Raw genomic sequence first — 26,911 nt, 5'->3', positions numbered from 1 at the left:
AAGCCGTTTTCATTTATATGTGACTTGACCTCTGCCACGCAAACTATAGGCCAGCTCGAGTTTTCACAGTTTTAGTAAGTAAACCCGTGATGAACATACGTAACAACATGAGTGAGTCTAAGGGCTCAATAGGCATTATTTTCAAGGCCAGTTTCGATGTATTGCAATGGATCTTAGATCGGTAATTTTTCATCACTGCATGTAACAAGATGTGTGACTTGATTTGTTATTAACACACATTCAATATCATGTTTTGTTTGTGGCGGATTTATGCAAACAAAGTAATGTAACGTAATGTACGTCTGGGTGCACACACAAGTGTTTCAAGACTAGGGAACCTAAAGAAGCGGCGACGGCAACGCAAACGACAACCGGTAACTTGAAATATAAGTTTATTTCATTTGTTCTACTTCGCGATTATTTTCAACTGGTTCAACTTCTACAAACACGGTAAAAACCTTGAATTTAGTCATTTACCTTTAAGTGTTCTGCAGAGGAAGGCAAAGAAATGAACAAAAATTTAAACTGCACTGACCTACACAGCGATTGTTTTTGCTCTGTTTTACGGCGCCGGTTGTTGTTGCCGTCGCCGTCCGGTCGTCGTTGCTTATGAGTTCCCTAGTAACTATCATTGAGGAGTCAGTGAAACAAGTACGGTCTCAGCTGGAGACCATCGATCTCCAATAAAGCAGTGTTTAACAACTAAAACCCGCTACTTAGGTCTATACAGTCGGGGACTGCAGGACTCAGTCCACACTTCAGAGTACCTTGATGTCAAATGGCCGCCGGTAGACTCGGGATTTACTCACCTACAACGTTGGAAATAGACGACATTAACCAGTAGTAGCGTTAACTACAATAATTTTCAGCCCATGCAGAACTAACAGAATCCTCCAAGTGGCTAGGCAAACGATGATGTTAAATTCCGAGCTTGAAAGAAAACAACAACAAAAACATAATAAAAGCGAAACTAGAAGAATTTACATTCGAGCTGTAATCCTTCACCACTCTATAACCTATTCCCCGACATTTTAAAAGCGAAAATAGTTTAATATTTCTGTAAAAGATACTTACTGCTAAAGCGTTACGTTTCTACAAACTTTCGAAGAACAGTGTTTGTTAAAGTCCGATGTAATCAAGGTAATTTCTCGGAATCAACGACACCGACTTACTACGTCCGCCTTTTCTAAGAAAATGAGTCGAGCCCATTTTCGGTTTTGAGACAGGTGGACTTCGGAATTTCTTTTAGCGAGGGACTTTGCAGCGGCTTTCACTTTGCAAGAATTTATTTAAATTAATAATGCATTCTTTGGTTCTTTGTGCGTTATTTACAATCATTCTCTAGCACAACTTTTCTTGTAAATTTGTTATCTTTGGTTACTGCTTGCGATCCCCTCCCCCCTCAAATGCAAGGTGCTTCCCAGTGGACTTTGGCGCTCCAAAAAGTCACACTCCGATATTTTATTAGTCTCGACGACATTCCTCAGCTGCGGCTTTGAAGCACTGATCTGAAGCGTTGTGGAATTCAAAGCGATGGCGATCAGTTACTTTCATGTGTCCTTTATCATCCTGGTTTTCACATTTCCTCTAGAAAGTAAGTCAACCTTATTTATGACGAACTCAACAGTAAATACATCGGCGCCATTTCAGAAGACAGAAGCGTGTCAGTATGTAAAGTACATTCTTCCTTCGTCGTGCGTTGAATTACTCTCATTCTTGTCGTAAGATAGTACATTTATTCTTACACGGGTATGTTGCAGTACGGCGAACGCTGAACGCCGAATCAAAGCAAGTCCTATAACGTAAAAATTCTGCCATAACAACAACCATAAGCTAACCGTCTTTATAATCACTGTTGAACCCTAAATAGTATTCAAGTGCTAAATGTTGTAGAGAGCGTTAAATACTGCATTCTGCAAAATACGCCTGCCTCAGTTATTCTATTCTAACTGCTTCGCTGATAAAAGTTTTGTACTAGCATTTTGTGGACAAAACAGATACCAATTGTCAAATTTATATAACTTTACAGTGGTATGTTAAGAGATTTCAATATTTAAATAACAATGCTTTATAGCTACTCTCTCTTTAAGGTAATTTCTTTTTCAATGGGATCGAGAAAAGAGCTAGTTTTCTCGATAGTATTTACGATTCTTCTTTAAGTTTGGTTTAATGTGTTTGTTTCAGTTCTTTGTCTAAGTTGTGGCCGTTGCACAAGCGAATTGTCCTGGGAAGATTGCAGTTCTAAGCTGACTAAAACCACATGCCCATCCGGATCACCGAATTGTGTCACAGGCAAAATGACATGCAGCGCTGGTCAAGAAAGGAAAACTGTCTTCTACAAAAGATGTGGCGCCCAAGGACAGACCTGTGACATCACAAGGAGCGATAGACCATCCTGCCCTTCTTCGCCAGTTAGCTGGTCTTTCGATTTTGAAAATACTTGTTGTACTGGGAACAACTGCAATTCTGGAATCGTTCCCTCTGGATCATCCCATAGGATAAGCAGCAAGATGACAGCAGTGAACACGGGACTATTAATGTGGATTATGACCTACATATACTGAGTGCAAGCGCCGTATACATGTACTAATATTTTAGTTTCGGTAACTTTCTTAACAGGAAGCGTTTACTTGGCATATAGAAACTATTCATATCTCTGGAACTTAACCTCTTGGTCACTTGTAAACAGGAAGCTAAGATATGAATGGTATTCACGTTGACTTTTTGAGGAAAGCTATCATATGCATGTTTTCAATTCGGTGGCTTTCTCTCCAAGAAGTGAAAGCCGTATAATCTTAGTCAGTGTTTATCTATGAATAGCTCCTTTTCCACGAGAAGCTTCAGAATAAACATGGTGTGATGCTCCTGAAAGGGGTCTATAAATTTCTGTACGTTGACACGTTTTCATTTTCAACTTCTATCTTAACCACACTGGGTGGTTCTAAGTTTTGAGTTTGTAGATCAAATCCTAAACGAGGACCATTCAAATGAAAGCTGCTAAGCAGTACTGTAGTACATTCCTGTGGTGCTGTTTATTATGCTATTCACCTGGTGGTTCTAAGTTTTTAGTCTGTGCATGAAGTCCTAAACTGGGACCATTCAAATGAAAGCTGCTAAGGAGGACTTTCCTGTCCTAAGGAGGACAATTATTTCAATGGCCAAGGGAGGATATTTTTTAAATATCTGCGAAACATACAAGGGGGAGTAATTGGGGCTACATTAAGCATTCCGTGTAATGCCATTAGAGGGGCATCTTGTTTTTTTTAAAGTTAAAGATGTAAAATTAAGTTTCAAATTAGTTCGGTTTGATGCTCCGTCAGTGCATAGATATTTGCACTAGTTATGAATGAACTTTGGTGGCATGCACTTTGTCTACTGATAGCGCGGTGGACATTATACCTTACTGTTATGACGAAATCTTCGTTGAAAATCAAGTCATTGCCACAATAAAGAAACTTACCTAAAAATTCTGTCTTATCTGAATTCGGTAAACGCGTGTTGCTGTCGCTTTAATCATTTTCGCTACCAAGGAGAGCACAAATAAGTGTTGAAGATTCTAACATGACTTAAATGCCATTTACACCCGGAAAAAAGAACCGACACCGCACTTTCCGCCAAAATGTCCGGCACCGGTATCCCTAATTGGAGGGGTTCCAACACTACCTTCTGGAGGTGCTATGCCGATATTTTTGCGCTTGTAAATAGGGCTCTACACAAACTGACGTTTCCTTCGATATGACGGAAAGACAAGTTAAGTTTCTTGACATAATGTTGCCGTATTCGTGTACCTTGGTAGTTTGCTAGATTTTTTTAAGGGCAGTTTGTTGCAATAGATCTTTAAGCGGATGTTTATTCTTTTTCCTGTCTTTGCCAAGCTGTGCGACTTTGTTATAAAAACACATTCAATATCATGTTTTATTTGTGGTCAATTTTTTTAATTAAAGTAATGTACGCCTGGCTGAACACACAAGTGTTTCCCAGAATATTTGGAGTGAAGCACGTACGTTCTTAGTGCTGTCTGGAGACCATTGATCTCCAATAAAGCAGTATTAACTAGTAAAACCCACTACTTAGGCCTATACAGCCGGGGACAGGACTCAGTCTGCATTCAGAGTACCTTTGCGTGAAATGGCCGCGGGTAGACTCGGGATATAGTCACCTACACCGTCGGAAATAGACGACATTAACCAGTGGGAGGCTAACTAGAGTAATGTTCAACCCATGCAGAACTAACAGAATCCTCCAAGTGGCTAGGCAAACGGTGATGTTAAATATCAAGCTTTAACGAAAACAAAAAAAAATTAATAAAAGCGAAACTAGAAGAATTTACATTTCGGGCTAGGTTTTCAATGCAATCAAGTTCACCACGCCATAACCTATTCCTCGACTTCTTTAAAGCGAAAATTGTTTAATCTTTCTGTAAAAGATGGTCACTGCTATAAGTCTACAGTGTTTCTACAGACTTTCGAAAGACTGTTTGTTTAAGTGAGTTTAACCAACGTAATTTCTCGGATTCAACGGCACTTTACTAGGTCCGCCTTTTCTAAGAAAATGAGACGAGCCCATTTTGAGTTTGGAGACAGGTGGACTTCGAAATTTCTTTTAAAAAGAGAATTTGTAGTGGCTTTGACTTTGCAAGAATTTATCCACGTATATAATCTTTGTGTGCTAGTTATCATTCCCCTCCAGCTCCATTTACTATCTTTGGTTATCTTACGATCCCCTCCCCCCTCAAATGTAAAGTGACTTCCCAGTGGACTTTGGTGCTCCAAAGAGTCACAATCCGACATTTTATCTGTCTCGAAGACATTCGTCAGCTTCGGCTTTGAAGCACTGATCTGAAGCGTTGTGGAATTCAAAGCGATGGCGACTAGTTACTTTCATGTGTCCTTTATCATCCTGGTTTTCACATTTCCTCGAGAAAGTAAGTCAACCTTATTTATCACGAACTCAACAGTACATCCGTGTGCGCCATTTCAGAAGACTGAAGCGTGTCAGTATGTAAACTAAATTATTGTTTCGTCGTGTGTTTAATTACTCTCGTTCATGTCGTAGGATAGTACATTTATTCTTGCACGGGTATGTTGCAGTACGGCGAACGCTGAACGCCGAATCAAAGCAAGTCCAATAATGTAAAAGTTCTGCCATAACAACAACCATTAGCTAACCGTCTTTATAATCACTGTTGAACCCTAAATAGTATTCAAGTGCTAAATGTTGTAGAGAGCGTTAAATACTGCATTCTGCAAAATACGCCTGCCTCAGTTATTCTATTCTAACTGCTTCGCTGATTAGAGTTTTGTACTGGCATTTCGTGGACAAAACAGTCTCTCTTTAAGGTAATTTCTTTTGCAAAGAGATCGAAAAAAGAGCTAGTTTTCTCGATAGTATTTACGATTCTTCTTTAAGTTTGGTTTAATGTGTTTGTTTCAGCCGTTTCTCTTAGTTGTGGCCGTTGTACAAGCGAAGTGTCCTGGGAAGATTGCAATTCTAAGCTGACTAAAACCACATGCCCATCCGGATCACCGAATTGTGTCACAGGCAAAATGACATGCAGCGCTGGTCAAGAAAGGAAAACTGCCTTCTACAAAAGATGTGGCGCCCAAGGACAGACCTGTGACATCACAAGGAGCGATAGACCATCCTGCCCTTCTTCGCCAGTTAGCTGGTCTTTCGATTTTGAAAATACTTGTTGTACAGGGAACAACTGCAATTCTGGAATCGTTCCCTCTGGATCATCCCATAGGATAAGCAGCAAGATGACAGCAGTGAGCACGGGACTATTAATGTGGATTATGACCTACATATACTGAGTGCAATCGCCGTATACATGTACTAATGTTTTAGTTTCGGTAATTTTCTTAAGAGGAAGCGTTTACTTGGCATATAGAAACTATTCATATCTCTGGAACTTAACCTCTTGGTTACTTGTAAACAGGAAGCCAATAAATAAAGAATTTTTGAATTGTTAGTTATTAAATTAAAAGCTGCTATAATATTACAAAACGACACTGATTTGTAGGAAAGCTATCATATGCATGTTTTCAATTCGGTGGCTTTCTCTCCAAGAAGTGAAAGCCGTATGATCTTACTTGTTTATCTATACTATAAATAGCTCCTTTTGCAGGAGAAGCTTCAAAATAAACATGTGTTGATGCTCCTGAAAAGCCGGGGGTCTATAAATTTCTGTACGTTGACACGTTTTCATTTTCAACTTGTATCTCTTCTCTTATCTCTTTCTCTCCTGAGGCTGTGGATTAAGTTCTAAACTGGGCAATTCAAACGAAAGATGCTCAGCAATTCTTTCCTGTGGTGCTGTTTGTTATGCTATCACACTGGGTGACTCTAACTTTTGAGTCTCTGGATGAAATCCTAAACTGGGAGCATTCAAATGAAATTAAGCTGCTAAACAGAACTTTCCTCTGTTGCTGTTTATCATGCTATACACTGGGTGGTTATGAGTTTTGAGTCTAAATGAAATCCTAAACTGGGACCATTCTAATGAAAGCTTCTAAGCAGTACTTTCCTGTGGTGCGGTTTATCATTCGATACACTGGATGGTTCTAACTTTTTAGACTGGGACAATTCAAATGAGAGCTGCTAAGCAATACTTTCCATTGGTGCTATACACTGGGTGGGTCTAACGTTTGAGTGTGTGGATGCAATCCTAAAGTGTGAACATTCAAATGAAAGCTACTGAGCAGTACTTTCCTGTGGTGCTGTTTATTATGCTGTGTAGGGTGATTCTATCTTTTGAGTCTCTGGATGAAATCCTGAAGTGGGACCATTCACAGGAAAGCTGCTAAGCAGTACTTTCTTGTGGTGCTGTTTATTATGCTATACCCTGTGTGGTTCTAACGATTGACTCTGTGGATTGAATCCTAAACTGGGAACCTTCAAATAATAGCTACTGAACAGTACTTTCCCGTGGTGGGGGTTGTTATGCTGTGCAAGGTGATTCTCACTTTTGAGTCTCTGGATGAAATCTTAAACTGGGACCATTCAAATGAAAGCTACTGATCAGTACTTTCCTTTGGTGCTATTTTATATGCTGGTGTTGGTTGTTACAACTTTTGAGTCTGTGGAAGAAAACCTAAACTGGGACCATTCAAATGAAAGCTCCTTAGGAATACTTTCCATTGTTGCTATACACTGGGTGGGTCTAACTTGTGAGTCTGTGTGTGAAATTCTATAGTGTGACCATTCAAATGAAAGCTACTGAGCAGTACTTTCCTGTGGTGATGTTTATTATGCTGTGCAAGGTGGTTCTATCTTTTGAGTCTGTGGATAAAATAGTAATATATATATTTAGGCTAGCCTAAAAGCGGAGCTCCACAATTAATATTTTTTAACGACATATAAGTATGTTTATCGAATTAGCTGCCTTGGCCTGCTTAATCAATGAAAATATTAAGGAAAAGTGACGAGACCAATTCAGAGAAAGCTCTTCGAGCCCCGTCCAACAAAATAAAAAATAGTAATAATAATACTAATAAAAAATCACAACTTGCTTCTCGTGCTGTTTTCTTGAGCTTGTTATTTTGGTTTTCAAAAGCGTAGTCGGACACACATGCCATTCATATGATTTCAAGATGCAAAATGGGATTTACCTTTTTTTTTTTTACTTTGTTCGCTATAGGCTAAATAGTTCATCTAAATTTAGTGTACAGCTGCTATCTTATTCAATGTAATGTTGTTCAAGACACAGGTTATTTGGAACTACTGATAAATTTATTGCTTGATCACAGGACGCATACAATAACGTTGGAATTGAATAAACAAAGGAATCAATAAACGATCATTTACCCAATTCAGGATTGTCAAATAAGGAATCTATAACCACATTAGGACATTGTTTTTTACTGTTGCTGCTCTTTAAAATCGAAATTCGTTACCTTCCTATCTTTTGCATAGTTAACGACGAGGCAACTATTTTCGCAGCATTTGAAACAACATCCGAAAACTCCGTTAAAAAAGCACTTCTGAACTTCCGTACAACGAGCAAAGCACAAAATAATGTTAACCTGTGCAATCGTGGCTTTAACAAACGGATGCGAGCACGGACTTCCCTTTCTCCATGTATTTTTTGACGCTGTTAATTTGCTTGTCTGGTTGAAATAACGTGAAATTAAAATTAAAAAAATGTTCATGATCACTATGAAACGATGTACTACGTTGTACTGACATCAGTAGCGCAAAAAAAAAAAAAAAAAAAACCGCTACAAGACATAAGGGGGGGGGGGGGGGGGTGCGTGAGATAGAAATTGGTCGCACCCGATTAGTGGGTGAGGGAAGGGAAATCAATGTGAGTGCGCGCTTCATAGCGCCAAGATAACGCAATTTGGGCAGGGGCTATGGTACGATCATCTACACAAAAACAATCTGAAAAAGAAGAGTCCTAAAATACTTGTGGTATTCTACTGAGGGAATTGTTCTCCTCACCTATCTCTTCTTTTAGAGGTTCGCCTGATTTTAGAATATTAAAAAGCTTTGAATTGACCTTTCGAGTTTCCTTACTATTATATACTTTTGCTTTGTAATATATATTTAGCCAAGCCTAAAAGCGGAGCTCCAATTTTTTTCATAGCATTTATAGAAATCTGCTTTTCGTATGAGCGTAGTAACCTTATCTAGTTTCTCATTCTTTCAGCAGTTATATATATTTTTAGTGCATATGAAGCAAACTTCCCATCGACAATAACAATAATAATGTCATACAGAAGGCAAAATTATTTAATGCTGATTTGTTGTAACAGAAGGCATTTTTTTCCTTAATTTTCCTTTCACCGCGTTAAGGAGGAGGTGATCTTTGCGCTTGTGCCCCAGTCTCGTCCCCAGAGCCCCAGCGCGTCAAACATGGCGGCGGAAGGGACGAATTTAGTTGTCTTTGGCTCTTTGCTAAGTTGAAGAAGAAGAAGAAGAAGTTTTCTAGTTTGGAAGCGATCGAAGTTTTCCTACGCTTCATGTTATTTTTCCTGCGTGACTGTGTGAAAAATGTTCCGTTCTACAGCAAATTTGTTGGGCTGAAGGAAAATTTTTAGTTTGATAAATGTCAAAAGTAGATGGGGTTTTGCTGTGTCGGTGGAAGGCGAAAGGTCCGACGGCTCTGTCAATCAAGGAGGTAAGATAACTTCAAATCTTTATGTATGGATGCACATCTTTGTACTGTTGGATGTGTGGTTTTTTTTTCTGAAGGAAGAGCAATTTTCTAAAAAAATCTTTGATCTTTAATCAAGATAAGCTTAATGTTAAAATGGCAAGCTGATACGAACAATAGTAGGCCAGTGTTATATGAATTGATGTGGTCGGTAACATAATATGTACAATACTAAGAGATCGTTTCAAACTGCGGGCCAATTGAAAATCGAGTCATTAATGGGGATTTACAAAATATTTTAGATTTCATCGTTTTCTACTCAAATTGAGTGATTTTTTTATTATTTTTTTTGATGTTCAGGTTCTATTTGAGGGAGATGCACATTGGAGATGTTTGAATACAGGAGAAATATTTCAAGTCAAGTTAGCTTTGGGTCATTTTTCTATTTTCTAATACTGTACTTGTAGCTGATTAATTCAATAAATTAGATTAAAAAGCTCATTTTTGTTAATTTGTTTTTCCCAGGTTGATAGCTATATTCTTGTACACATGAAGTTTTTTTTTTTTGTTTTTGTATGTAGAAACTCAAATTAGGTGCTCAGTTCCATGCCTTTGATATTGATTTAAGAGAGTCAAGATGTCTTTCTTGCTCTCAACTTATCTAAGAATGCAGTATAATTTTCCCATTTGTTTTGGAAGGGATAGGAAAAACATGAACCTTTCATAACTTCCTGTCAATCACATTAATCCTTTTGTTTTGAGAGTGCAAAGTGATACTGTTTTGTTTAGGGAAACCACAGCAGTAATGCATGAGTCAACGAACCCCCCCCCCCCCCCACCCCCACCCCGGGACAAGGTGGGGATCTGGAAAAAACCTTGCTCAAATCTTGAATAATATCCCCACCCCTTGGGATCCTTCATAAACTCAAAGCATTACCTAATACCCCACCCCTGGAGTTTTAGCTAAAACTGTGGGCCCCAAAATTATGTCAAGCACAAAATATGTAACACCTTGCACACCTTTTTACCTGTTTCCTACATTGTAAATCCGCTAGTGTAGGTGCGGTTTTAAGTAAAATTTATTTTAGTCTTTTATGTAGGTATATATACAGGTCACTTATGTTGTATTGTAAAACTCCCTGACGAAGTGTGCATTTGTCACACGAAACGTGTAGGACAAAATAAGTCGTTTTACAACTGTAAGAGTTTGCAGACGTGCTGCTCACTAGTTTTATCTAAAAAATTCTTTGACATTGCAGTCTGTTCACAAATCCCCACCCCCTCGGGGCAGCTAAATCTACTAAACGCTTCCAATGCCCCACCATCTCGGGCATGATTTTGTATCAAATCCCCTACTATTCCCTTGTAATCCCCACCTTGTTCTGGGGTGGGGGGTGGGGGGGTCAGGGTTTTCGTTGACTTGTACATAATTGTCTGGCTCTTATTCTTGATATTGCAAAGTCAACATGACAATCACTTGTGCCTTTTGCTACTTTATATACAGTCACTTCAACTAAGGTTGTCGGTTCAAAGCATAAAGCTAAAAGACAAGACCGAAAGTTTACGTGGGATTTTTATGAATAAATAATTCATCAAAATCAGTCATGCCTAGAGAAAACAATAGGTTGTAATTAGCAGTACAATGACCTGCACATGCAGGGATGATTTTGATGAAATTATTCATAAAAAATAAAAATCCCACAAAACATTGCGGTCTTGTCTTTTAGCTTTTTTATTTTGATTCGACAACGTTAATTGAAATAGCTGTATATGAAAACTTGAAATGATCAAAACTGGATTAGAGAGTGCATTTGTTGACCTCAATCCTTAGGTTCTCTCTCCTTTGCCAAGTTGGTGATGATATCATCTGCCCCTGCAAAATCTGCAAGGGGTGCCATATACATGTCCCAAGATCCTTTCATTCATGGCAATCAAGGTTGACTCCAATCTGTGTAAGGAGTGCATTCTTTTGATGTAATTGTTGAATGCAATAAATTTATTCAACAGAAAAAAAAAAATGTTTTTGCAGTCCCTAGCCATCTGTAGCTGGATTTTAAAGTTAGTAAATTGCTTGACATAAAATCAAATGTGCAGTTCCAGAAAATATCCATACTCCCCCCACGGAAGGTCTTTTGTTTTGCACCCCTGCTCCCCCCAGGAAATTCCAGTTTAGCTTCATCCTTTGCTTCTAAAATTTTGACTTTTAAGACCCCCCTCCCCCTAGGAATTTCTGATGACCTTCTGTGGGGTGGGTGGGGAGTTTTTCTGGAACTGCACAATAACACTTGGGTAATTAAATCCTCAACTGTCCCTGTCAAAATCGTTACCAAAAAATCCATCATGCAGTTAAGGGGTCAGTTATCCCCAGCAGTTTTTTTTACACGTTGCTACATGAGAATTCACTTGGAGTAAAGTAAAAAAAAAACACAACAATTAAGGAATAATGAAATTTTGTGCTGTGCAGTGCTGATGCAACTGGGGAATCAGAGAATTATCTCTGGAGTGTAAATTTTTGTGTGTGAAGGAAACCACTTAATAAATTTTGCATTGCCCTAGTGAGTACATTTGGTCAATCAGTGATCAAAATCCTGGGGTAGTGGGTTTGAATCCTGCCAAGATCGAAGAGTTTTTCTTTAACTTGCATGGACCACATTTCCTTACTGAGGTAATACTGAGAAGAAAATTTAACGGTTTCCATCACCACAAAATTTACACCGCAGATTTTATTCTCTGGTTTCTCAATTTAGGTACAGACCTTGCTGTCCTTCAAAGCAAAATCCCAATTGAAGAAGTCATTAAACACTAAACTGCTGCAGCCTCATCACTCAATCCAGCTTATGGATAGCACCTCATCTGAGAAGTCCCATTCATTTTTACACAGCAAGATACCAGCTACCATGTATCATTTAATAAGCATTCTGTAAAAATATTCCTTACTTTACTTTTCATCCTCTGGTTTTTCTGAGATAAAAAAAATGGTAGGAAGAAGAGAATGTAGGTATAGAGAGTTGAGTGTGCATATAACAGTCGTCTTCTGAATTCACAAAATGATGATCAACTAATACTTTGCTTGAAATATTGCAAATTGAAAGCATTTTATTACTTCATTCTTCAAAAAAATCAGTGGTTTAAACTGTTCTTATACAAATAAAGAAGAGTTTGCATAAACCCAGTGGACAGAATGGAAAAGGAAAATAATATTAGTGTTTTTCCTGAATTGTTTCTGAAAAAGGTAAACCAGACTATTTTATAAGGTGTAGAAAACTGTAGCACTGGTTAATGATGTTACAAAACCCATGAAAAATAAACAGTTATTATAGGGTGATCAAAAGTAAGTAAAAGAAAACAATTGACTTGGGATACGTATAACATTTGTTATAATGATATGTAAATCACTACAGTGGAATACCAATAATTGTTTTTAACCTCAAAGGGAAACATAATTTTGTTCCAAAAATAGGAGGTAAAAATCTGACTGAAGCAATCCAAAAGAATTTAAAACAACTATTAATTTGTTCAAAGAATTGGGAGTTTCAAATAACTGAGATTGCACTGTAAAAATTAATACCTGTACATATTTCATAATTCATTACTCACTACCAAGTTTTAAAGTTTTCTTTTAATTAAAAGAGATTGCTGATAGGAAGTTTGATGTTTTATCTTTAATCACAGTTATCAACTGAAGCCAGGGTTTGGTTGCATTAAACATGGCCTGAATATCAGCCACCTCCTCTCCTCTCAATCGAATAGCTATAAGAATGATTGAGTACAGCGCTCTGTTGCTTATAAACACAGCTAGGCCCAGGCATCCTGTAGCCAATCTCTGTTGTAATCACCATACTAGAGCAATAGCCCTACCTGGCCAACTAATCAAATCTTTACTCAGTGAATTTTCTTCTGAGTAATAATGAGATGCCCATTCTATTTGGCTTCTGCCATCATAAACATTTTCAAAAAGGTAAGAAATTTAATACACAACTGGATCTATCGATTGGGAAAGTGCACAGAAACGTTCACACAAGAATGCATAATTTACAAGTTTATGAACTGCTTCAACAAGAATGTCCATTAACAAAGTGATTCTTGAGGCGTACAGTGTTTTCATCACATCTACAGGTATGGATCTGTGATGGTAAATAAAAAGCTTACATCAATCTCTTTTTTGTTACAATTTAAACAACAGGTCTTAAACTCTACCAGAAAAGGCTACACCCGCTGTGTGTGGCTTTTGTGCCAAGGCAGTGGCAGATTCTAAAACAATCCAGAGGGAGGGTACATAATTTATGCAGATGAGGGCCTATGATGATTTTTATTTTTTCCCTTTCATGTTTTGAAAGACCCCCCTCCCCCTCCCCCTCCCCCACCTGATGATGTTCTAAATATTTTTTTTCTGGCACCCCCTCATGAGATATCCTGTAAGCCATTGTAAAATACCTTGCCCACTCCCTCTATCGCCCTTTTTAACTTTAAAACCTCCTCTAAAATGGCTGATACAAGGATTTCTGGAGTATTAAAATTTTATTACATTTGCGAACTTATAATTAACTAATAAATTTCACTTTCAAAAATCCTTTACTAAAAATTAAAAGGATAAGGCTCAGATATTCACTGCATGACTCTAGAGAATGCAGGCCAGTGGTGTTATGTTGTAAACCACATAATATAAATAGCTGTTTGCTTATAATTTGCCAAGGAATCATTCTAATATTCCTTCATGCAAATACTTACATCGATCTAGCCCCATATAACCTCCTTTTTTGGAAAAAAAATTTCACATCATACAAATTTGATTGTAACAAGACATCAATAGATTCTTTTTAAAATTCAATTCTTTTGGAGATGAAATCCAATAACGAACATTTTTTAATGTGGTCTTTATCATAAATACTGCATGCATGGACAGTATTTATGATGTAGTAATTACTAATTTTTTGAGATAATGCTGTTGTCAAGTCAGGTTCAGAGATGCCAAATTGTCCAGAATTTGGAACTCTAATTACCTCATCAGGATTCATCGAGCACACAAAGACAGGGGCCAGGGGGAAGCTGAAAGGACTTATTCTACAGTTGGAGATGCCATTATCTATGGCAATTCTATAAAATGGGAATTTATATGTTCTAAGATTCCATGAAAAAACAGACAAAGGAATTTAGAAGATAACTGCATGTGACTAGCTGACTATGAAAATCACAAACATAAAGAATGGAGAGCAATGCATGTCCAGAGGCCCTTACCAAACCAATGATATGGTAATAATATGGGAAAAATGAGAGCCATATATGGCCCATATATGGAAATTCACTGGGTATATTAAATCAAAATATGGGTTTTATAACTGCAAGCACGTACTTTCAACTTACTCCAAGTATGGTGTTTATATGGACACAAAATTAAAGACATCAATAATGTGGGAATAACATGGTTTACTGATTCCCCATGTAATAACCACATTATCTTTCATTTTGAGATACAATGTATATAACAGTTATATGCCTTGGATATAATATGAATGATAACTATAGTTATGTCATATGTGGAATTTATATGACAGATGTACCCATGATCACTACATTACAAATATATCATGCCGATCACCTGGTGTCCATGCTAATCCCATATATATGGGATTAAGACAACAAATTAATGCAATCTAGTGTCGGCTGAGGAGGATAAAAACCACACTCCCTCAAGCACATATTGAAACAAAGATCAGCAATGCTTTGAATTATAATTTAGGGGTATAGAATGGTAAAATCCGAGACCTGCCGAGACGCCGAGACCTTCATTTAAAATCTGAGACCGAGACTTAACTACTTTTTCTAAATCCGAGCCCGAGACGTCGTGATGCAAAACGTGTTTTTTACTAACACTGCCGAAAAGCATAGTACGGCAATTTGCGAGCAGAATTTATCCAAGCTTACATGTTTCACAGAAGCTGCAGAAGCGATTGCGATGTTGAGCCGTTTTCAAGATCAATTTAGGACGGTTAATTCAGACTTAATTTTCGCTTGGTTTGCCGAGATTCAAATTTCAAAATGCAGGATTCGAATTCCGAGACCGGTTTTATTTTTTACGAGCTCGAGATTCCGAGACTCCAGTTTGAGACACCGAGATTTCGAGACCCGCCGAAAATTTGCCGAGACCCATTATTTTTCAAGGACCATTCTATACCCCTTAATTTGTTCAAGCACAATGCTAGGTTTTACAACGAGTTGGAAACAAGAAATTTATATGGTGGAGTCACAACAACAATGCCGGTTGCTCATGACAAAGCGTTGCGCACTGACGATGCACCTGTTCTGTCAGATTACATTTTAAAGGGAATTTGTAACAGAGGGGGAGGAGCAGCCATAATAAATATTTTTTTCTTCTTTTGTTAACAGGACCCGGCTCATCATGATTACATGAAAGCATCCAAAAGTTTAGAAAAACATGTCCCCGGCTATAATTATTTTTCTAAAATTTGTGACTATCACTATGATGTTGGAGAGTTATACCTGGAATTTCACAAAGACACCTGCAAGGTTAAGAAAGAGCAGCAATGCGCTTCATGTAAAAATGGTTGGCTGGCTCCACAATGGACAGAATTCCACGCCCTTTCTCGGATAAAGAAAAATTAAGGTACGCGTACAAATTAAAGTGTTTTTGAATCTCCGGCTACTTCTTTAGGTGGAACAGCACAACCAGTTGATGACTTAATGCCTAGAGCGCAAAAAAAAATCCTTCAATGAAGGAAAGCTGAACACAGTGAAAAAAATTACAGACTTTTCTTCAACAGTGACTACCTTTGTGGTTTCTGAGGAGCTAGTTAAAATATACCTAGACAATTTAAAACATCTCCATTTCAATCTCCAATTAGATTTGCAAAATCAAGCAACCGTCGAGAAGCGACGAAACCGAGACCCAATATATTATTGGCAAGAGTTACTTAAGACCTTACTTCTATCTGGAGTTTTAAAATCTCTGTGTTTTTGAACTTGACCCTTCAGTTGAGTTACTTGAAAAGACACTCCCTTCCACACACTGAGAAAAAGTTGAAAAATGAAAAGAATGGGCTAATTACCAGTCACCTACAAGAAGCAAAGGGACATGTTTTTGATGAAAATGAAATCATGTTTTGATGAAAATGAAATCACACTAGTTTTACACTCGCTTTTAACATTGTTTAAAAAGACAACTTCAGCTCAGTCAAAAATACTCCCACGTCTAAATCTTTGCCGTTATACCCTATTATTTTAAGTATTTGTGTTTGTTTTCTGTAAAGATTGTCACAAATAAATGCTAAAATTAGAAATATATAAGCTTATGCCAGAAAAACTTGTCAGTTTATATAAACTGTAAGTTTATTGTCAACGACACTGTGTAGCGAGACGTTTGTTTGACTGACTATTTTACCTGAGAATAAAATTTCTTAAATAAAGCAAAATGGGATGAGATTAGAAAATAAAACGCCAAGGAAAATAACAAACATGGACCGAAAAAACGAGCTCAAAAGACTGCTGTAAAGTTAGCAGTAGCTATAAGTTAAATGAGTTGCATGGTCAACACTGCAAGAAAAACAATATCTTGCAAAACGGCAAAGTTTTGTCAGCAAAAATATACTGTTACATAAATAGATATAAATATACTCGCCTCTTTGGAGAATAAACAGTCCTTTTGTTCCATTGCTGATTTTTTCGTTCGTTTTAAAACGTTAAGTGAGCGAAACGTTTCACTTCAAGAGGAAAAATCCAACGTTTCGTCGTGTCGGAACAGAGTATAAAAATGATTTCTCTTCGGCCGCTCTTCATGATGTGGCGCGCTAGTCGCCTTGCTCTTTTTCCCACTGATGGAAGACAAAATTGGACGAGATTACAGTATAACTCCAAGGGAAATAATGAACATGGACCAATAAAATTACCTCAAAAGACTACTCTGGAGTTAGCAGTGACTTATTCTATAGTTTATAAGCTTATAAACTGCGTGTCAACACTGCAAGAAATCAATATCTTGCAAAACAGCAAACCAGCAAAGTTTTGTCGACAAAATCACACGAATATACTCACCTCTTCTGAGAATAACCAGTGCTTCTATTCCATTGCTGATTTTTTCGTTTGTTTTACAACGTTAAGTGACCGAAACGCTCCACTTCAAGAGGAAAAATCCAACGTTTCGGCGCGCCAGATCGGAGTAAAAATGTTCGGCTGCCGGTGACACTAAATGGGGGATGGGTGGAACGGCGGAACGGCGAAATTGGGAATGGCGGAAAATCACCCCAAATTCTAAAGCAAGGAAAGGCGGAAAATCACCCCATTAGAAAATAAAACTCCCAGGGAAATAATCAACATGGACCGAAAAAAATGATCTCAAAAGACTCCTCTGAAGTTAACGGTATTTAGCAGCTTCAGCTTAAATTAAACGGCGTGTTAACACTGCAAGAAATCAGGGGCAAGAAATCAAGATCTTGCAAGAGAGCAAACCAGCAAAGTTTTGTCAACAAAATTACTTGAATATACTCGCCTCTCCGGACAATAACAAGTCCTATTTATTCCATAGCTAACTTTATTCGTTTGTTTTACAACGTCAAGTGAGCGAAACGTTTCACGTAAAGAGCAAAAATCCAAGTTTCGTCACGCAGGATCGGAGTAAAATGGTTTCACTTCAAGATTCTGCCAGTCGATTTGTTTCTCCCGCCGTTAGACGTCTTGCTGTTTCTCACGCTGTCGGTCACATAAATTGACTTTGTATTTTGTTCTCTTCAAAAGATCTTTTTGTTTTCTTAATTAAAGCAGTTGGCGATGCAACTTCCCGCCAAACAAACGCGGTTCGCAGCACGGCTTCACACATCTAAGTTTTCCGGTGGCTGCGTACGGGCGTACGGATGGACAAAAGTGACGTCATAACCAAACCAAAATTTCTCGCATTCACGGGTTACCAAATTCTCTTAGCTATGGGGCTCCGCACGCACGCCTCCGGCGTGCGGAGCTCCGCTACCACAGAAATTTTCTTTAAGCGGATGTTTATTCTCTTTTCCTGTCTTTGTCAAGTTGTGCGACTTTGTTATTAACACACATTCAATATCATGTTTTCTTTGTGGCCTATTTATGTAATCAAAGTAATATATGCCTGGCTGCACAGACAAGTGTTTGCCACAGTATTTGAAGTGAAGCACGTTCTTAGTTGTTGTCTGGAGACCATTGATCTCCAATAAAGCAGTCTTAGCAACTAAAACCCACTACGTATGTCTAGGGAACAGGACTCAGTCCACAATTCAGAGTACCTTGATGTGAAATTGCCTATTGACGACTAAGGAACTTAGTCTACCACCGCCTGCAGCGTTAGAAGTATACGACATTTAGGCACTTTCGAGACTTAATTAGAGTAATTTTCAACCAATAAAGTACTAACTGTATCCGCCAAGTGGCTAGGCAAAAGTTCCTATTAACTTTCGAGCTATAAGGTTTAAAAATTGCAATTAATGAAAGTGACACTAGAACAGTTTAGATCTCAAGGTGGTCGGGGTAATCCTTGCTACAAAGTATCGAAAGACAGTGTTTGTTCGAGCTAAGCTACAGTCAAGGTGATTTCGCGGAATCGACACTTCCGTCACTTTTGTGAATCATCTATTTCCCTCTTTTATAAGAAACTGAAGACAAGCCTATTTTGTTTTTGAGACTGGAGGACTTGGGGATTTATTCCAGGAGATGATATTGTACTTTTACTTTGCAAGAATAAAAACTTGACACTGTATCCAAGCAACAGCTTTCCCAATGCTCACCAAGGACTTGACACTTATCCCTGCAGAGCACAGTGAAGACTTAACAATCTCTGCAGAGCCTGTCTTTCGTGAAGTTAAGAAGCCTCTGTTAGCAGTGATGGGAGAATCGAAATAACACTAGTCTTGAAGACCAGCTCGCAATTCCGACAAAAGAAAACAATAAGATATAATTAATGTAATTTCGCGGAATCGATGACACTTACGTCACTTCGCGAGATGTTCCATGTTTTCTAAGAAACTGAGATCAAGTTGTTGGGCGAGTCATTTTTGGGGCATTGATTGAACTGAGCTCCATTTGTTTTCTCACAACATCCGTAAAAGCTATAAGGAATACGAAAAATTTTCTCAATTAAAAAATATATTTAGCACCAATTTACAATCTAACATGAAGCCCTCCAAAACACTCTTAGAAACTCAGCAGTTCGAGTCATGTTAACTAATGGCAGAATTTGTCTTCCCTTTAACAAAACGATCCGTTCTTGCAGAATCATTTCTTCGCCTTAAACTCTTGTAATTCTACCGTTTAAACCGTATCGGTGTATCAAGTAAAGACAAGTTAGTGGAGTTTCTTTGAACTTGCGTACGATTTGTGCAGTTTAGTAGAATCGACAGCACCATGGCACTTTGTGTTTCCGTTTTTTTTGGTTTTTTTTGTTTTTGAACGCAAAGGCTCAATGTGCTTGAAACGGACCAAAAAAGTGCAGCGGAACGTAAAGAGGAAGTTCGTTCTTTCGGCGGGCTTTGACAAGTTGCAATTGTGTGACTTAATTTTATTTGTTGATATTAACACGTACAGGTAGTGGAAATAAAAATAGAAGTGGAATAGTAGTAAAAATATCTTGTCATGCCTGACTGGCGGGATATCAACCGAACTGAACTGTACCGAAGCACTAATGACAAATAATAATAATAATAATAATAATAATAATAATAATAATAATAATAATAATAATAATAATAATAATAATAATAATAATAATAATAACAATAATAATAAATTCATTGATCAGATGAGAACTGAGCCACTTTAGATTGTATGATCTGACCAATAGCGTCAGCGTAAGACCATATTTGACAATTCTCGTTTCTCGTCAGTAATTAGACCGCTTTAACTTTTCCCGTTTGTCAGTACGACAATAATCTATCACCATGGATCCAGTGAAATTTGTTGCTGAGTTGGAAATTGAGAAACGTTCTATTAGTAGCAGGTCAGTTGGCGTTGCTTTTTCGTCTAAAGATTATAAGGCACAGGGGTTTGTAAATGATGGTAGCCTGGTTTCCTTTACGTCCAACTTGAAGAGGCAACAAACAAGACGTCCTGTATTCCACTCTGCTAGCGCAACTGGCAGCAAACAAGAAATACGACCGCTTCATTGACACTGAAAAGTGGTACAACGTTTATACTGACGTTTTGAGAAACGGTTGATGGGTCCCACAAGACTTCAAGTTCGAGAAATACCAGTCTTCTCAGTCCGATCTCAAGATTTCCCAAATAACGGTCGAGCTTCTGGCTGCCCTGATTGGACAAGAAACAGATTTAATGGAAGTCCTGAAGGCAACTATCGATAACCTGGAAAAGTCTGCAGACGCGATCACTCTGTTTGGTTCCAGTAGCGCCTCCGAGAAGCATGGAAGCTTCCAAATTATGCCGTGTGTAGCTGACGAAAATAACCAGATCACTATGGCCTTCCTTGGTTCACTTTTCCAGGCTAGTCATGTGTCCGACGACTTCTTCTTCATGACGTATTCCAAGCAGGACATAGGCCTTTTCAAGGCAGTTCAGAGTTTTACCTTAGACGATAACAAATATGGCAAAGTCCGTGGTAACGTTATTGAGAAGCTGGGAGAAACAGTCAAGAAGGATATTGACGAAATTGACGTATAAACTGTTAATATTAATTACTGCTTCTGAACGTTATAGCTCAGCATTTGAAGTGTAACTAATCGTCTCTACATATAAACAGTAAGAGAAAGCATAAGCATTGTTCATACCGTAAAATTTCTACTCCAGCAATGAACACGGAACTATTTCTGTGGATTATCACTTTTATATACTGAGTGCAAGCGCCGTATTCATGTCCTAATGTTTAAGTTTCAGTAATTTTATTAACAGGAAGCGTTACTTGGTATATAACTTTTCATATCTCTAGAACTTTAGATCTTGGTTACTTGTTACGAGAAGCTTCAAAATAAACATGTGTTGATGCTCCTGAACAGGGGTCTATAAATTTCTGCACGTTGACACGTTTTTGTTTTCAACTTGTATCTCTTCTCTTACCCCTGTCTCTCCTGAGGATGTGGATTAAATCCCAAACTGGGACCATTCAAATGAAAGATGCTTAGCAGTACTTTCCTGTGGTGTTGTTTATTATGCTATACACTAGGTGGTTCTAAGTTTTAAGTCTGTGGATGAAATCCTAAACTGGGACCATTCAAATGAAAGCTGCTAACCAGTACTTTCCTGTGGTGCTATTTATTATGCTATACACTGGGTGGTTCTCACTTTAAAGTCTGTGGATGAAATTCTCAAGTGTGATCATTCAAGTGAAAGCTACTGCGCGGTACTTTCCTGAGGTGCTGTTTATTATACTATACACTGGATGGTTCTAACTTTTGAGACTTTGACCATTGAAATTAAAGCTGCTAAGAAATACTTTCCATTGGTGCTATACACTGGCTGGATCTAACTTTTGAGTCTGTCCCTAAAATCCTAAAGGGTGACATTTCAAATGAAAGCTGCTAAGGAGTACTTTCCTGTGGTGCTGTTTATTATGCTATACACTGGATGGTTCTAACGTTAGTCTGTTGGTGAAATCCTAAACTGGTACCATTCAAATGAAAGCTACTGAGCAGAGCTTTCCTGTGGTGCTATTTATTATGCTAGACACTCAGTCCGGCACTAGGTGGTTCTAACTTTTGAGTCTGTGTGTGAAATCCTAAAGTGTGATCATTCAAATGAAAGCTACTGAGCAGTGCTATTTATTTTGCTATACACTGGGTGGCTCTAAACTTTGAGTCTGTGGATGAAATCCTAAACTGGGACCATTCAAATGAAAGCTGCTAAGCAGTACTTTCCCATGGTGCTGTTTATTATGCTATACACTGGGTGGTTCTAGCTTTTGAGACTAGCACCATTCAAATGAAAGCTGCTAAGCAATACTTTCCATTGGTGCTTTACACAGGGTGGATCTAACCTTTGAGTCTGTGGGTGAAATTAAAAAGTTTGACCATTCAAATGAAAGCTACTGAGCAGTACTTTCCTGTGACGCTGTTTATTCAATATTCAAATAAAAGCCGCTATGCAATATTATCCATTGGTGCTGGTTATTATGTTGTACAGCGTGGTTCTAAATTGGGACTCTTTGGGTGAAATCCTAAAGGGTGACCATTACAATGAAAGCTATTGAGCAGTACTTTATTTTATATGCTGTACAAGGTTGCTCTAACTTTTGAGTCTGTTGGTGAAATCCTAAAGTGTGACCATTCAAATGAAGGCTACTGAGAAGTACGTTCCTGTGGTGCTATTTTATATGCTGTACAAGTTTGTTCTAACTTTTTAGTTTGTGGCCATGGGTGAAATTCTAAAGTGCGACGCGGGCATCCAAATGAAAGCTGCGTGCTAAGCAATACTTTCCCGTGGTGTTGTTTATTATGCTGTAATATATATATATTTAGGCTAGCCTAAAAGCGGAGCTCCACAATTAACATTTTTATAACGACATAATTTTTTTTTCTGATGACGTATAAGTCCGTTTATTGAATTACTTCTCTTGGCCTGCTCAATCGATGAAAATAGTATGGAAAAGTGACATGACCGATTCAGAGAAAGCTCTTCGAAGCCCCTTGAACAACTTTCTTTATCAATTTTGCAAAAAAAAAGTAATAATAATAATAATACTAATAAAAAATCACAAGGTTCTTGTGTTGTTCTCTTGAGCTTGTTACTTGGGACGGAAGGCGGACCGAGTTAAGGTTTCGGTAGCATTATCAAATTCTTTTTTCTTTTTGGGGTCGTGATGGGCCGAGAGATAAGACTTCGGGCCACAAGTTATTCTTCTCGGTCTCGGTTTTTGTACTTGGCTGGTACGAGTTACGTTTTCTGTCGTATTATCAAATTCTTTAAATTCTCGGTCGCGTTCTTTGTTTTCGGGCCGTGAGGAGTGTTTACAATATGCGAGCCAGACGTGCGAGGCATGAACAAAACATGGGAGGCATGCCAGGCATGAACAACCCCAACATAAACTGCTAACCGTTAAGCTGACCGTGGAGCTATTTAAGCTAACCTAAGTGCTATTTAGGCTAACTGTAGTGCTCTTTAGGCTAACCGGAGTGTTAAATCAGTAGATGACCTCGCGGGCCAAGATAGATAGATAGATAGATAGATAGATAGATAGATAGATAGATAGATAGATAGATAGATAGATAGATAGATAGATAGATAGATAGATAGATAGATAAAGATGTCTCACGTTTACTATAGAAAAACAATCAATGCTTTCCCCTGAATTTCAATTAAAAATATGACCAGCGGAACATTGAAAAACGTACAAGGATATAAACGTACGCGTGATGCGTAACGTTACTCTAGACCGGGAGGGGTGGAGGGGGGGGGGGGGGTACTCAACAGATGCTTGGGTAAGGAGGTGCGGCCCGGGCGATCAAACCCTGACCCTGTTTAAGACACAATTCTCCGATTTCCCTATCCCGTTTAAGACAGACTTCAAAATTTTCAGGCCTTTTCTAAGACATTTAACTGACCCCAAATCACACCCTGTTTAAGACTAGAATGAAATAAGAATACACTAGTTTCTTATTGTATTTTAAGGCATTGCCAATTGCAATCTGTTTAAGCCATTAGGTCATGTAGGGATACCCTATTTAAGACAGAAAGTGATGAAATAGATACCCTGTTCAAGACAAAACACCCTGAAAACCATACCCTATCGGGCCGCACGTCCCCGTAATGTCACATAAGGGAGTATCCGCCCCCCCCCCCCCCCCCCCCGGTCTGATCATACCAAAAATTACGATCTGTCATTGACCGGGCGTCACATACTGCATATTAGGACCGTACAAATGGTTTCTGTCTCTGAACGAAAAGTGAAAACGTAAGGATTAAAGCCCGGGGATTGTAAAAAGCATTCGTATGACAAATATCGTTTTCCCCTGTATTTCATTCTGACTGCAAAAAATGCAATTCTATCTGGTGGTTACTTATTGCCTCACTATATCTCTGTATCTATCTATTTGGCAGCCTGCGAGCAAGCTCTCTTGGGGGTGGGGGGCGAGAGGGGAAAAGATGATCCACCCCCAGGAGAGCTTGCTCGAAAGCTATCTATTTGGGGGAATTGGCGATGCTGGAGGTTATCACTGTTAAAAGATTGTAGGCTTTACGCACCACACAGTCAAATATGGCCCGAGTATAAGCTGGAAACAGCTTCTTGTTATTTTAGTTTTCAAAAGCGTAGTCAGACACGCATGCCGCTCGTATGATTTCAAGATGCAAGATGCAAGATGGGATTTACCGGTTTTTTTACTTTGTTCGTTAGGCTAGATAGTATATCTAAAGTGTACAGCTGCCATCTTATTCAATGTAATGTTGGTCGTGAGACAGGTTATCTGGTACTACTGATAAATTCATTGCTTGATCACATGAAGCACACAATAACGTTAGAATTGAATAAACAAAGGAATTAATAAACAATCGTTTACTCAATTCAGGACTGTCAAATCAGGAATCTAACCACATTAGGACATCTTTTTTTTGTTGTTGTTGTTGTTGTTTTCTGTTGCTGCTCCTTAGAATTGGAATTCCATGCCTTCCTATCTATTGCTTAATCTTAACAACGGAGGCAACTATTTTCGCTAACATTTGAAACAGCATCCGAAAACTCGGTTGAAAAAAAGCACTTCCGAACTTCCCTACAACGAGACAAGCACAAAATGATATTAACCTGCGCCATCGTGGCTCCAACAAAAGGGTGCGCGCGCGGACTTCCCTTTCTCACATGTATTTTTTGACCCTGTTAATTTGGTTGGCCGGTTGAATGACGTGAAATTAAAATTTAAAAAAATGTTCACGATTACTATGAAACGATTTGCTACGTTTTGTTAACGATTGGACTGACATCAGTAGCGCAAAAAATGCTACAAGCCAACAGCGGGGGTGAGATAGAAATTTGTCGCACCCGATTAGTACGAGTGGGTTAGGGAAGGGAAATCAATGTGAGTGCGTGCTTCATAGTGCCAAGATAACGCAATTTGGGCAGGGGCTATGGTACGATCATCTACAGATTAACAATCAGAAAAAGAGGAATCCTAAAATAACTGTGGTATTCTAGTGAGAATTGTTATTTTCACCTCTCTCTCCTTCTGGACGTTCGCCTGATTTTAGAATATTAAAAAGCTTTGAATTTACCTCTCCAGTTTCCTCACTATTGTATAGATTTTTTTTTGTATAATTCTCGCAGCGAGTTACCCAAGCTTTGTTTTTAACGCTCTGCGTTTTAGTACAGCTTTTTAATGATCCCATCATATATGCTTGTCCAAACGTGACACCAAGTCGAATGAACAATTTTCACGCCAAGGCTTATTTTTATCGTCGATTTTTTATACTCGTATCATATTCTCTTCAATTTATGACGTCATAATGATGTCATAACTATTTTTCCCACATCATTCTTAATACATTGACCTGTACACTTAGTGCACATCTTTATACACGAAGAAAGAGGAGATAGGCTTTTGATCAACGACGCCTTCGTGTTAAGACAGATAGCCCTGGTCTCACGGCGAAAAGCCTCCTATCAACAGGCGATGTTCAACCGGGCTCCGTTGAAGTGTGCGCGGGAAATTTTTGGCAACCGGCGCTGTTTTCCCGCGATTTTTAAACATATAAGCTGCGAGACGTTATTTTTATGTCAGTTGGCGAGGGTCGACAAAAAGGTGAGGAAATTTTTATTCAGTTTTTCTTTAACCCAAGACGTTAAAAAATCCCCCAAAATCAAGCGGATAAGTCCCGTCTCCTTATTTGGAAATTTTGCGGGGGTGGGAATGCTACTGTAGGGGGTTACCGAAGGGCAGTGTGACCACGGCGTCGCCATGTCGCGCCTTGGTGAAGCCAATTTGGAGGACGTTTCTGTTGTATGAAGTTATTGTAATTGCGCTTCTGAGAGTGGTTCAAATTGGGTTAAAACTTGTGTAGGTCTTTTGAGCAGGCATTGAAAAAAGTTTTGCGCGAGTTTTTTAAAAGCCATCAGGGTGAAGCTCAACTACGATATGCATATTCCACTTCCAAAACTTGCTTGTCAACCATTTTCCCTCCGCAAAATCCCCTATCCATTCTCCGAAAAAAAAAAGTATTAGATATTATATAAGCTTAAGTATATTACATATACCGGATTATAATTATACTGCAAAGTTGCTTAATTTGTGTGTTCTACTAAAAGGAAATGTCGCTTTTGGAGTTTGCAGCTGCTGGATATTTTGTTTTCAGAAAGATGCCTTCATGAATGGTTCTGGTTTGTAGAGTTTCCGGCCAGTTTAAGAATTTGAGCGCCCCATTCAAGCTTGTATAACTTCTTAAAAGTAGCTAGCGCCCTATCATTTGTTTTTTGATTTTTGATTTTTTTGTTTTCATTTAGACAAACAACTCAGAGGAGCACAGATGGGTAGGTTTACTCGTTTGTTATTCAGACTTTCCTTAAACAGTGCAGTTTTTTTTCCTGGTTCCTTCTCAAAAAAGCAATAAAATACTGTCTATTAAATTCAAATATATACTGTTCGTAGTGCTACAAATCGCAAAGGTTTAAATTTGATTGCATTTCATCCCTTTTTTGGAAACTGCATTTCAGTGCAAGATTCCTTTTTATGTTTACAAAATATATGTGACTTATACTCTCGGACTCAGAGTAATATGTTGGATGTGTTTGTTGTTGGTCCTTTTCCTTGCTCCTAACATCAACCCTAACCCTAACCCTAACCCTCCATATAGTCACCCAATCATCCATATAGTAACCCATACAGAGATGATGCAATGTCTGTCAACTGTCCATCG

General features: G+C 38.4%; 1 protein-coding gene and 2 long non-coding RNA genes across 5 annotated transcripts; 2 read left to right on the top strand and 1 right to left on the bottom strand.

Moving 5' to 3' along the window:
- The first annotated feature begins 1,432 nt into the window (after positions 1-1,432).
- LOC146449961 (uncharacterized) lies at positions 1,433-6,166 on the top strand. 3 transcript variants are annotated; one of them, XM_085100942.1, is made up of 2 exons: positions 1,433-1,594; positions 5,434-6,166. In XM_085100942.1, exons 1-2 carry the CDS (start codon positions 1,534-1,536, stop codon positions 5,811-5,813), a joined length of 441 nt encoding a protein of 146 aa, XP_084957068.1. In that variant the 5' UTR covers positions 1,433-1,533; the 3' UTR covers positions 5,814-6,166. The 3 variants fall into 3 exon arrangements, with proteins under 3 accessions (XP_084957068.1, XP_084957066.1, XP_084957067.1); XM_085100940.1 differs by lacking the exon at positions 5,434-6,166 and adding an exon at positions 2,185-3,894 and having other exon boundaries at positions 1,435-1,594; XM_085100941.1 differs by lacking the exon at positions 1,433-1,594 and adding an exon at positions 4,759-4,924.
- Positions 6,167-8,699: 2,533 nt separating this feature from the next.
- On the top strand, positions 8,700-9,598 carry LOC146449960 (uncharacterized). Its single transcript, XR_014860451.1, has 2 exons — positions 8,700-9,121; positions 9,458-9,598. It is a non-coding gene; the product is annotated as an uncharacterized LOC146449960 (long non-coding RNA).
- Positions 9,599-12,173: 2,575 nt separating this feature from the next.
- On the bottom strand, positions 12,174-17,509 carry LOC146449959 (uncharacterized). The gene is made up of 3 exons (XR_014860449.1): positions 17,144-17,509; positions 16,731-16,923; positions 12,174-13,221 (listed from the first exon to the last, which is right to left on the bottom strand). It is a non-coding gene; the product is annotated as an uncharacterized LOC146449959 (long non-coding RNA).
- Between the last annotated feature and the right edge of the window lie 9,402 nt (positions 17,510-26,911).

The sequence above is a fragment of the Pavona decussata genome, unplaced genomic scaffold (genome assembly GCF_977016875.1).
Source record: "Pavona decussata unplaced genomic scaffold, jaPavDecu1.1 SCAFFOLD_534, whole genome shotgun sequence".
Taxonomy (NCBI): domain Eukaryota; kingdom Metazoa; phylum Cnidaria; class Anthozoa; order Scleractinia; family Agariciidae; genus Pavona; species Pavona decussata.
Note: the sequence above shows the minus strand (reverse complement) of the source record. Positions and strands in the feature narration are given on the sequence as shown.

What these genes read in the sequence shown, in the direction of transcription:
- LOC146449961 (XM_085100942.1), top strand. Translation starts at nt 1,534, where the DNA reads ATGGCGATCAGTTACTTTCATGTGTCCTTTATCATCCTGGTTTTCACA. An exon ending in TTTCACATTTCCTCTAGAAA is followed by an intron (nt 1,595 to 5,433) that starts GTAAGTCAACCT and finishes TGTTTGTTTCAG; the next exon opens with CCGTTTCTCTTAGTTGTGGC.